Source organism: Somniosus microcephalus, unplaced genomic scaffold (genome assembly GCF_052327205.1).
Source record: "Somniosus microcephalus isolate GS21.2 unplaced genomic scaffold, FLI_Smic_1.0 unresolved_chr3, whole genome shotgun sequence".
NCBI classification, from domain to species: domain Eukaryota; kingdom Metazoa; phylum Chordata; class Chondrichthyes; order Squaliformes; family Somniosidae; genus Somniosus; species Somniosus microcephalus.
In genome coordinates this window covers 73,005,970-73,018,553 of record NW_028225181.1, presented here as the reverse complement: position 1 = coordinate 73,018,553, position 12,584 = coordinate 73,005,970, and the positions used below count along the sequence as shown (strand labels likewise).

General features: G+C 49.5%; 2 protein-coding genes across 2 annotated transcripts in view; one reads left to right on the top strand and one right to left on the bottom strand.

Moving 5' to 3' along the window:
• The window catches only part of LOC147092001 (uncharacterized), a 160,203-nt gene that overhangs the window by 13,048 nt on the left and 134,571 nt on the right, over positions 1 to 12,584 (top strand).
• On the bottom strand, positions 3,942 to 5,509 carry LOC147092003 (uncharacterized). The gene has a single exon (XM_085976962.1). It carries the CDS (start codon positions 4,972 to 4,974, stop codon positions 4,021 to 4,023), a length of 954 nt encoding a protein of 317 aa, XP_085833088.1. The 5' UTR covers positions 4,975 to 5,509; the 3' UTR covers positions 3,942 to 4,020.

Genomic DNA, 12,584 nt, shown 5'->3' with positions numbered 1-12,584 from the left:
ATGACACTAAATTGGGGGGTGTAGTTAATACTGAGGAAGACTGCGATAGCATCCTTGTAGAATTATTCAGTTGTGTTCAGTAAATAGCACCATCTTTAATTTGCTTTGACTGATCACATCACTATATAGTTATGTGAAAAACAGAAATCATTAAAAGCTCCCAATTTCAGAATTGTTAGATTCAAACTCAACTTCTTCCAAGTACAATCTAACATTTCCAAAATTGTAATGGATGTAGGTGAGATATTAGGACTGTTGTCTAACACAATCCAAACACAGTGACACACAGACGGATGGGCAGGTGCAGCTTCACAGCGAATCCTTTCAAGCCTCAGTAAAAAGTGGCAGACTGGCAATCCATTGTTCACTAATGGAGTTGTGATCTTTGTAAATTAAGAAATGGAAATGTGTCAAAGAGTTGATTAACAGAGTGGGGCATCATCTTCCTTTGATTTCTATTTCTGACACCAGGCAACAGAAAAAGGTCATTACAACACGACATAGACTCTTCAGGTGTGAGACATCAGACTTCAGAACAACATGTCTGCCAGCTCAGCCACAAACCTCAGTACAATCAACCTTTCAGCAGCTGCAGCCCTGATTAAAGAACTAGTAGTTTAACATGTCTAATAGAGCTTTTGTATCAAAATAGAAGAAATGTATTTGTGACACACACACAATTAATAATTAAATCAAAATGTGATTGTGAGGATCGATTTTCGCCTCTTGATACCTTCCGTGTCCAGCGGTCGAGGAAGGTATCAAGTGAACCGGTGGACACCGCCTGCTCCCTCTCCAGGGCCACCAGGGCAGGGACAAGACCATGGGAGAGAGGCAGGCAGCCAAAGTGACCCCATGGGCCCCAGCCATCCTGGGCCTACAAATTGCTGTTTTCGCCAGGCCCAAGAGCAGGTCCAGGAGAAGATCCTCCCACTTACCCACCACCACTCCGCACCGGGCGGCCAAAGATTAGGAGCGTGGGGCTAAATAGTAACCAAGAGTTGAGGAGCAGCCCCTTCAGGTAACTATCCAGGGGCTGTAACCTCTCACACTGAATATGTACACGGCCCATGGACTCCTCTCGGCCACAGAAACCACATCTGGCCTTGGAGTCCAGAAAGGAGCTAAAAACTGTTGCACACGACAGCTCCCTGCAACAGTCTCCACCCCAGATCCCCAATGGTGCTGGGAAGGACTCCCGCATAGAGAGCACTCCATTGGGGACCCTCGCCTCCGTCAGACAGCAAGATCACCCACCAGTCTGATTGAGATTGGGCAATAAACAAAATTAATCAATAAATGACACAGAAACCTAAGTCCCCGGGTCCTCAGCCCTGGTGTGAAGTACGCTGGCCACCAATTTTCCGCTACTAACTCGCACCTCAGGCCCCGCCCAGTCTGGTTTAATTACTAAATGTTTTCTAACTCGGGTTCAGGCCTGTCATTCTGAGGGAAACAAGGCCTCATTTATTGGTGTGTCCCACCCGAGCGGCTGTTAATGGCTTTAATAAACTGGCAGCAAGGTTTTTTTTAAAAGGTGGGAAGAGGTGAAAAACGCAACTAGCGATGCCTCAAAACTCACGGACAGAGAAATCCACTTCATCAGCGCCCCTGCCACAGGACTCAATATTCACCCCCTCCACCACTGGTGCACTGTGTCTGCAGTATGTATGGTCTACAAGATGACCACGGTCAGGCCGTGTGGAGTCAAGGGCCAGGCAGCAGAATGGATGGAAAGATCACAACAAACTTCCCTTAACTCCAACCCTCTGATTTCTGATTTGTAGCCAGCTTTCCATCCATTCTGCTGCCTGGCCCTTCCCTCCACACAGCCTGACCTTGGTCATCTTGTCGATCTTACATACTGTTATGGATAGCAAGCTGGTCACAAAATAGAAAAGAGAGAGTAGGGGTTAAGAATAGCTACTCAGACTGGCAAAAGGTGGGAAGTGGTGTTCCACAGGGATCGGCGCTGGGATCACTATTGTTCACCATTTACATAAACGATTTGGACGCGTGAATCAGAAGAACAATTTCAAAGTTTGTCGATAACACCAAATTGGGAGGTAGAGTTAATACTGAGGAAGATAAAATGCAAGAAGACATTAATACATTTCAGAATGGGCATGTAATTGGCAAATGAATTTCACTGTAGATAAATTTGAGGTGCTGTGCTAATGAATTTCACTATAGATCTGTGTGAGGTGGTGTGTTAATGAATTTCATTGTAGATCAGTGTGAGGTGTTGTGTTAATGAATTTCACTATCGATCAGTGTGAGGTGGTGTGTTAATGAATTTCACTATAGATCAGTGTGATGTGGTGTGTTAATGAATTTCACTGTAGATCAGTGTGAGGTGTGTTAATGAATTTCACTATAGATCAGTGTGAGGTGGTGTGTTAATGAATTTCACTATAGATCAGTGTGATGTGGTGTGTTAATGAATTTCACTGTAGATCAGTGTGAGGTGGTGTGTTAATGAATGTCACGATAGATCAGTGTGAGGTGGTGTGTTAATGAATGTCACTATGGATCAGTGTGAGGCAGTGTGTTAATGAATTTCACTGCAGATCAGTGTGAGCGGGTGTGTTAATGAATTTCACTGTAAATCAGTGTGAGGTGGTGTGTTAATGAATGCACTATAGATCAGTGTGAGGTGGTGTGTTAATGAATTTCACTATGGATCAGTGTGAGGCGGTGTGTTAATGAATTTCACTGCAGATCAGTGTGAGCGGGTGTGTTAATGAATTTCACTATAGGTCAGTGTGAGGTGGTGTGTTTTGGTGGGAAGAATAAGGAGGCCACTCACTACTTGGACAAGGGGGTGAAATTGGGTCGCTTTGTGCTTCCCGCGATATTCAGTGGGAGGTTAGCGGTGTAGCCGGTACTGCACCGCCGGCAATGACATCATCGCCAAGCGCAGCACCCTGGCTGCAACCTTGGGTTACGACCCCTGACCTATCACCGGACGATATGTCCGACAGGGTCAGGGGTCATTTCTGCAGCCGCGGCGATGCCACTTAAAGGGCAGGTGTCGGGCGGCAACTTTTTATTTTGGCCGACTGCCAGCACCTGCCCCCTTCCCCTTTCTTCTTCGGGGTGTCGGCCACAATCGCACAGCCCGGCTCTCCTCTTGATCTGACACCCCACTCCCCGGTGGTCCAGCAGGGCCCAGGTGTGCGCAGTGCTGCACCCTTCCCCTTTAATCAGGGAGGGAGGTCTGCTATGGCATGGTGCTACGTGCCGACGGGCATGGCGCTGTGACATGAAGCACCGTGAAATTCACTGGTAGCGCCTCAAGCGGGAGGGGAGCACTTCCAGTAGCGCCCTGCCTCCTGCCTGGGGCGCTACCACTGAATTTAATGCACAGGGGTGCTAACTTTTTCAGGGCGCTAAAATTAGCCCCAGTGACGTTAGCGACCCAAAGGGGGCATCACCGAATTTCCCCCTAAGAGTCTAAATGGGCTGGAGGAGCAGAGGGATCCAGGGATACAGATACACAAATCACTAAAAGTAGCAACACAGGTTAATAAGGCCATTAAAATAAAAGCACTGGGGTACATTCCTAAAGGAACATTCTGTTCCGTGCCTAGGAGCTCTGAACCATGGCAGAGTGTAGCTGGGACACGTTTCTCACACGCCTCGAGATTAACCCACACGGCAACTTTGCTGTCAGTGAAGAGAGACAAGAAAAACCAAAGTGCCGTTTGCCCCTCTCAGTGTGGCCCTGAAGGACTGTGTCCAGGCTGGAGTTCTGTTCCCACCACACGATCCTCCCCTAGATTGTCCATTGAGCCCCAGCCAGGTGATGCTAAACACTCAGGTGGGAAAGAAGAAAATCTACAATAATGTGTTTAAAACAAAGCTGGTTTATTTGACATCTATCCAGAATATTAAACTCCAGCCCAGTTACAGGGGTTATTAACATCAGCAGAAACAAACCCCAACTGTCAGAATGAACATGGTTCAGTCCTGGATGTGATTAACAGCAGCAATAACAGCAGAATCCAACCCCTGCAGTCACTTGTGAACTCGCTGGTGTGTCAGCAGGTTGGATGACTGAGTGAATCCTTTCCCACACTCGGAGCAGGTGAACGGCCTCTCCCCAGTGTGAACTCGCTGGTGATTCAGCAGGTTGGATGAATTAGTGAATCCCTTCCCACACTCAGAGCAGGTGAATGGCCTCTCCCCAGTGTGAACATGCTGATGATTCATCAGGTTGGATGACTGAGTGAATCCCTTCCCACACTCAGAGCAGGTGAACGGTCTCTCCCCAGTGTGAACTCGCTGATGATTCAGCAGGTCAGATGACTGAGTGAATCCCTTCCCACACTCAGAGCAGGTGAACGGCCTCTCCCCAGTGTGAACTCGCTGGTGTGTCAGTAGGTGGGATAACCGAGTGAATCCCTTCCCACACTCAGAGCAGGTGAACGGCCTCTCCCCAGTGTGAATACGCTGGTGTCTCAGTAGGTGGGATGACTGAGTGAATCCCTTCCCACACTCAGTGCAGGTGAACGGCCTCTCTCCAGTGTGAACACGCTGGTGTGTCAGTAGGTGAGATGAATTAGTGAATCCCTTCCCACACTCAGAGCAGGTGAACGGTTTCTCTCCAGTGTGAACTCGCTGGTGATTCAGCAGGCTGGATGAATTAGTGAATCCCTTCCCACACTCAAAGCAGGTGAATGGTCTCTCCCCGGTGTGAACACGCTGGTGTGTCTGAAGGTCAGATGACTGAGTGAATCCCTTCCCACACTCAGAACAGGTGAATGGCCTCTCCCCAGTGTGAACTCGCTGGTGTGTCAGCAGGCTGGATGACTGAGTGAATCCCTTCCCACACTCAGAACAGGTGAATGGCCTCTCCCCGGTGTGAATGCGCTTGTGTCTCGATAGGCCAGAGGGTTGGCTGAAGCCTCGTCCACACACAGAACACGTGTACGGTTTCTCCCCGCTGTGAATGGTGCTTTTTGCTTCCATGTTCAGAGGCCGGTGAGATTCAGATCTGGCGAGTCGAGTGACTCTGTCAGATCTTGAAGTGATGTTTGGTTTGAGCTTACCGTCTGTAAATCCTCCCCTTCCAGTGCCCTGTAAAATTAATATAAAACAGGGAGCGTGAGACAACCCACAGGAAAACAAAGGCAGGTTGTGAAATTGAGCTCAATGAATCTCGTCAATTGTGGGGCCGGCACTAGAAAAAAGTGACCATGAAAGCTGGCGGATTTTCATAAAAATCCAACTGGTTCACTGATGTCCTTCAGGAAGGGAATCCGCCACCTGGTCTGGGCCTACACACAACTCTGGTCTCTATGGGAGGAGAGAGAGAGAGAGAGAGAGAGAGAGAGGTGGGAGGGGGAGGGGGCGAAGGAAAGGAACTTTATACATCTGCAACTCAACCAGAACTTTGATAGAACCTCCAAAACCCGCAACCTCTACCACCTAGAAGGACAAGGGCAGCTGTTGTATGGGAGCACCATCACATCCAAGTTCCCCTCCAAGTCACACATCATCCTGACTCAGATATATTCATCGTTGCTGGGCCATAATCCTGGAACTCCTTACCGAACAACATTGTGGGAATACCTTCACCACACGGACTGCAGTAGTTCAAGAAGGCGACTCACCACCCCCTTCTCAACGGGAAACTGGGGATTGGCAATATTTGCTGCTCTTGCGAGCTACGCCCACATCCAAAGAATGAATTAAAACAAATCTGTAGATGTAAACTGGATTAAAAGCCTGTACAGAAATACTTGTTCCTAAAAGAATACTCTTTTACATTGTACGGACAGTGTCCATGTAACAACCTAATCTCCCCTAGAATCCACCTCCCTTGACAGTCTCACATTGGAAATTGTTGGGTCCTCCTGGGGTCAGAAGTACTGGGGGTTAAACCCAACACCTTCTCCTCCATCTCCACTCCAGCTCAAACTGAAACATAGAAACATACAAATATAAAAACACAGAAGATAGGAGCAGGAGTAGGCTATTCGGCCCCTCAAGCCTGCTCCGCCATTCAATGCGATCATGGCTGATCAGCAAAATTCAGTACCCGGTCCCTTCTTTCTCCCCATATCCCTTGATCCCTTTAGCTTTAAGAAATACATCCAATTCCTTTTTGAATATATTTAATGTATTGGCCTCTACTGCCTTCTCTGGTAGAGAATTCCACAGGTTCACCACTCTCTGGGTGAAGAAATTCCTCCTAATTTCTGTCCTAAATGGCTTACCCCGTATCCTTTGACTGTGACCCCTGGTTCTGGGCTCCCCGACCATCAGGAACATCCTTCCTGCATCTAGTCTGTCCAGTCCTGTCAGAATTTTATAAGTTTCAATGAGATCCCCTCTGATTCTTGTAAACTCCAGCGAGTACAAGCCCAATCGTCCCAATCTCTCCTCATACTTCATTCCTGCCATCCCAGGTATCAGCCTGGTGAATCTTCGTTGAACTCTTACCACGGCAAGAACATCCTTCCTCAGATAAGGCGACCAAAACTGCACACAATACTCAAGATGTGGTCTCACCAAGGCCCTGTACAACTGCAGCAAGCCATCCTTGTTCCTGTACTCGAACCCTCTCGCTACGAAGGCCAACATACCATTTGCCTTCTTAACCACCTGCTGCACCTGCATGCTTACCTTCAGCAGCTGGTGCACAAGGACACCCAGGTCTCGTTGCACTTCCCCTTCTCCCAATCTATTGCCATTCAGATAATAATCTGCCTTCCTGCTTTTGCCACCAAAGTGGATAACCTCACATTTATCCACGTTATATTGCATCTGCCATTCTTCTGCCCAATCACCCAACCTGTCCAAATCATCCTGTAGTTTCTCAGCATCCTCCTCACAGCACACACGCCCACCCAGCTTTGTGTTGTCTGCAAATTTGGAGATATTACATCTAGTTCCCTTGTCTAGATCATTAATATATATTGTGAATAGCTGGGGTCCAAGGACTGATCCCTGTGGTACCCCACTAGTCACTGCCTGCCACTCGGAAAAAGACCCGTTTATTCCAACTCTTCTGCCTTCTGTCTGCCAACCAGTTCTCTATCCAAGTCAATACATTGCCCCCAATCCCATGTGCCTTAACTTTACATGCTAATCTCTTATGCGGGACCTTATCGAAAGCCTTCTGAAAGTCCAAATACACATCCACTGGTTCACCCTTAACTATTTTACTAGTTACATCCTCAACAATGAAGCAACAAAAAGACCTACACAGGCGGCCAGGGACCTACCTTCCGTCAGCCTGCAATAAAACTCATACCCACAGCTGCTGACTAATGGCGGCCGCAGCACCCACAATTCCACGCGTCCCAGAAACCGCTCTATCCAACGTGCTGAATTCCCCGCCGAGAGTGCGCACGCTCCCCGGGGCCGCGGGTCATTCTGGGAGCCTGGCTCCTGTCCTTTTCCCGAGTCGGACTCGGTGGAACTGGCTGAAGAAACTGGGAAGGGGCGGCTTTGATAGGGGAGGCGCTGCACCCTGGGTTTACTGGTGCCGGGGCCCTGGCCGCACATCCACCGGGCCCAGCCGCTCTGATTCTGATTACGTTTTTGATGAGCTAACAGAGAGGGTTGATGAGGGCAATGTGGTTAACGTGGTGTCATGGATTTCCAAAAGGCGTTCGACAAGTGCCACATTATAGGCTTACCAGCAAAGTTGAAGCCCATGGAATGAAAGGGACAGTGGCAGCATGGATACGAAATTGGCAAAGTGACAGGAAACAGAGAGTAGTGGTGAACGGTTGTTTTTCGGACTGGAGGAAGGTATACAGTGGTGTTCCCCAGGGGTCGGCACTAGGACCACTGCTTTACTTGATATATATCAATAACTTAGACTCGGGTGTACAGCGCACAATTTCAAAATTTGCAGATGACACAAAACTTGGAAGTAAAGTGAACAGTGAGGAGGATAGTGATAGATTTCAAGAAGACAAAGACAGGCTGGTGGAATGGGCGGACGTGTGGCAGATGAAATTTAACGCAAAAAAGTGCGAAGTGATACATTTTGGTAGGAAGAACCAAGTGAGGCAATATAAACTAAAGGGTACAATTCTAAAGTGTGTGCATGAACAGAGAGACCTGGGGGTATGTGTGCACAAATCGTTGAAGGTGGCAGGGCAGGTTGAGAAAGTGGTTAAAAAAGCATACGGGATCCTGGGCTTAATAAATAGAGGCATAGAGTCCAAAAGCAAGGAGGTTATGATGAACCTTTATAAAACACTGGTTCGGCCTCAACTGGAGTATTGTGTCTAATTCTGGGCCCCGCACTTTAGGAAGGATGTGAAGGCCTTAGAGAGATTGCAGAAAAGCTTTACAAGAATGGTTCCAGGGATAAGGGATGAGGGACTTCAGTTATGTGGATAGACTCGAGAAGCTGGGGTGGTTCTCCTTAGAGCAGAGAAGGTAGAGAGGAGATTTGATAGAGGTGTTGAAAATCATGAGGGGTCTTGACAGTGTAGAAACTGTTCCCACTGGCGGAAGGGTCGAGAACCAGAGGACACAGATTTAAGGTGATTGGCAGAAGAACCAAAGGCGACATGAGGAAAAGCATTTTTATGCAGCGAGTGGTTAGGATCTGGAATGCACTGCCCGAGAGGGTGGTGGAGGCAGATTCAATCACGGCTTTCAAAAGGGAATTACATAGAAACATAGAAGATAGGAGCAGGAGTAGGCCATTCGGCCCCTCGAGCCTGCTCCGCCATTCAATGAGATCATGGCTGATCATCCAAATTCAGTACCCTGTCCCTGCCTTCTCACCATATCCCTTGATCCCTTTAGCCTTAAGAAATATATCTAACTCCTTCTTGAAAATATTTAATGAATTGGCCTCAACTGCCTTCTGTGGCAGAGAATTCCACAGGTTCACCACTCTCTGGGTGAAGAAATTCCTCATCTCTGTCCTAAATGGCTCACCCCTTAGCCTTAGACTGTGACCCCTGGTTCTGGACTCCCCGTCATCGGGAACATCCTTCCTGCATCTAGTCTGTCTAGTCCTGTTAGAATTTTATAAGTTTCAATGAGATCCCCTCTCATTCTTCTAAACTCCAGCAAGTATAAGTCCAATCAACCCAATCTCTCCTTATACATCATTCCTGCAATCCCAGGTATCAGTCTGGTGAATCTTCGCTGCACTCCCTCCATGGTAAGAACATCCTTCCTCAGATAAGGCGACCAAAACTGCACACAGTGCTCCAGGTGTGGTCTCACCAAGGCCCTGTACAACTGCAGCAAGACGTCCTTGCTCCTGTACTCGAATCCTCTCGCTATGAAGGCCAGCATACCATTTCCCTTCTTAACCGCCTGCTGCACCTGCATGCTTACCTTCAGCGACTGGTGCACAAGGACAGCCAGGTCTCGTTGCACTTCCCCTTCTCCCAATCTGTTACCGTTCAGATAATAATCTACCTTCTTGTTTTTGCCACCAAAGTAGATTCAGAACAGATCCAGCAGCTCAAAATTAGGCATCCATGAGGTGCTGTGGGCCATCAGCAGCAGCCCGCATGGGCTCCAGAATCAATGTTGAGGACTCCCAGGACCACTCCTTTCCGGACTGTACATCACTGTGCCACCACCCCTGGTGGGTTTGTCCTGCTGGTGGGATACAACATTCCTAGAGATGGTGATGGAGGAATTTGGGACATTGGCTGAAGTGCAGAGGGAGCTTTACTCTGTATGTAACCCATGGGAGTGTTTGATGTGGCAGTGCAGAGGGAGCTTTACTCTGTATCTAACCCGTGCTGTACCTGCCCTGGGAGTGTTTGATGGGACAGTGTAGAGGGAGCTTTACTCTGTATCTAACCTGTGCTGTACCTGCCCTGGGAGTGTTTGATGGGACAGTGCAGAGGGAGCTTTACTCTGTATCTGACCAAGCTGTACCTGCCCTGGGAGTGTTTGATGGGTCAGTGCAGAGGGAGCTTTACTCTGTATCTAACCCGTGCTGTACCTGCCCTGGGAGTGTTTGATGGGTCAGTGTAGAGTGAGCTTTACTCTGTATCTAACCCATGCTGTACCTGCCCTGGGAGTGTTTGATGGGACGGTGCAGAGGGAACTTTACTCTGTATCTAACCCGTGCTGTACCTGCCCTGGGAGTGTTTGATGGGACGGTGTAGAGTGAGCTTTACTCTGTATCTAACCCGTGCTGTACCTGCCCTGGGAGTGTTTGATGGGACGGTGCAGAGGGAGCTTTACTCTGTATCTAACCCGTGCTGTACCTGCCCTGGGAGTGCTTGATGGGACGGTGCAGAGGGAACTTTACTCTGTATCTAACCCGTGCTGTACCTGCCCTGGGAGTGTTTGATGGGACAGTGTAGAGGGAGCTTTACTCTGTATCTAACCCGTGCTGTACCTGCCCTGGGAGTGTTTGATGGGACAGTGCAGAGGGAGCTTTACTCTGTATCTAACCCGTGCTGTACCTGCCCTGGGAGTGTTTGATGGGACAGTGTAGAGGGAGCTTTACTCTGTATCTAACCCGTGCTGTACCTGCCCTGGGAGTGTTTGATGGTGACAGTGCAGAGGGAGCTTTACTCTGTATCTAACCCGTGCTGTACCTGCCCTGGGAGTGTTTGATGGGACAGTGCAGAGGGAGCTTTACTCTGTATCTAACCCGTGCTGTACCTGCCCTGGGAGTGTTTGATGGGACAGTGTAGAGGGAGCTTTACTCTGTATCTAACCCGTGCTGTACCTGCCCTGGGAGTGTTTGATGGGGACAGTGTCGAGGGAGCTTTACTCTGTATCTAACCCGTGCTGTACCTGCCCTGGGAGTGTTTGATGGGACAGTGTAGAGGGAGCTTTACTCATTATCTAAGCCGTGCTGTACCTGCCCTGGGAGTGTTTGATGGGACAGTGTAGAGGGAGCTTTACTCTGTATCTAACCCGTGCTGTACCTGCCCTGGGAGTGTTTGATGGGACAGTGTAGAGGGAGCTTTACTCTGTATCTAACCCCGTGCTGTACCTGCCCTGGGAATGTGTGATGGGACAGTGCAGAGGGAGCTTTACTCTGTATCTAACCCCGTGCTGTACCTGCCCTGGGAGTGTTTGATGGGACAGTGTAGAGGGAGCTTTACTATGTATCTAACCCGTGCTGTACCTGCCCTGGGAGTGTTTGATGGGACAGTGTAGAGGGAGCTTTACTCTGTATCTAACCATGTGCTGTACCTGCCCTGGGAGTGTTTGATGGGGACAGTGTAGAGGGAGGTTTACTCTGTGTGGTAAACCACTGTTTGTATTCCACTGTGTACATACCTGTACATGCCTCGGCTGACTCCTCCCACGAATCCAGGTATAAAGGTAACTGCTCCACAGCCCCTTTGTATTCTGGACCGGTCGACCACTCGAGGCACACCTTCATTCACTTGTTAATAAAAGCCTGTTAATTAGTCGCTTAATCTCAGTCTTTTGAGTTATTGATAGTGCATCAATTTTATTAACAAGATTTTTATAATGGAGAAGATCCTCACACCAGCATGCCTGGACTTAGATCATCAGGAGGCGGACTCATCCACCAAGTTTACTCACTGGCTTAGGTGTTTCGAAAAATTCCTGACATCCTCCGCTGCAATCAAATCGGACGAGGACAAACTGGATGTCCTGACCTCCAAAGTGAACCACCGAGTGTACTCGGTCATCCAAGACGCGACCTCGTAGGCGGATGCTATCAAGCTCCTCAAGGACCAGTACACGCGCCCAGTGAACGAAGTGTACGCCAGGCACCTTCTGGGGAGTCGTAAACAACAACCTGGGGAATCGACCGAGGAATACCTTCAGGCACTGTCTGTGCTTGGTCGGGCCTGTGGTTGTAAGGATGTAAAGGCCGCCGTGTACACAGAGGAACTTATCCGGGATGCTTTTGTAGCGGGCCACAGGTCCAATTACACCCGACAGCAACTGTTGGAGCAGAGTGACCTCGACCTCAACAAGGCCTCTGAACTCGCACTATCATTGGACGCCTACTCCTCTGCACCGTGGACGCCGCGGGGAACGACAGCCTGGGACACTGTAGGACCATCTCATAGCACCGTGCCACCCCAGCCACATCCCAGCAACGGCCCAACTACCGCAGCAGTGTCCCAAGGCCAGACAGCAGTGCCCCAAGGCCAGAAATGCTACTTCTGTGGCCAGGCCAAACACCCCAGAGCGCGCTGCCCAGCGAAAAATGCGATCTGCTCGGGCTGTGGGAAGAAGGGACACTACGTCAGCGTCTGCAGGGCCAAAGCCACCCCGAACCCCAGCAGCGCCGCGTGCGGGCCGCCATCTTTGGCCTCCCCAGCCATGTGCGAACCACCGGAACAGCAGCCATTTTGGACGACTCCAGCCACATGGGGATCATGGACGCCGCCATCTTGGACGACAGCCGGGACGCAGCAGGCCCCCAACACCGCCTCATCTGATACCCGCAGCGACACACCGACCCCTACGCTGGCCTCCGTTACACTGGACCAAGCGAGACCGCACCAGCTGGCCAGTTCCACAATGGACATTAAGGTAAATGGTGTACGAAACAATCTGCCTTTTTGACTCTGGGAGCACGGAGAGCTTCATCCACCCCGACATGGTGCGGCGTTGCTCTCTCCAAGTCCTGCCTG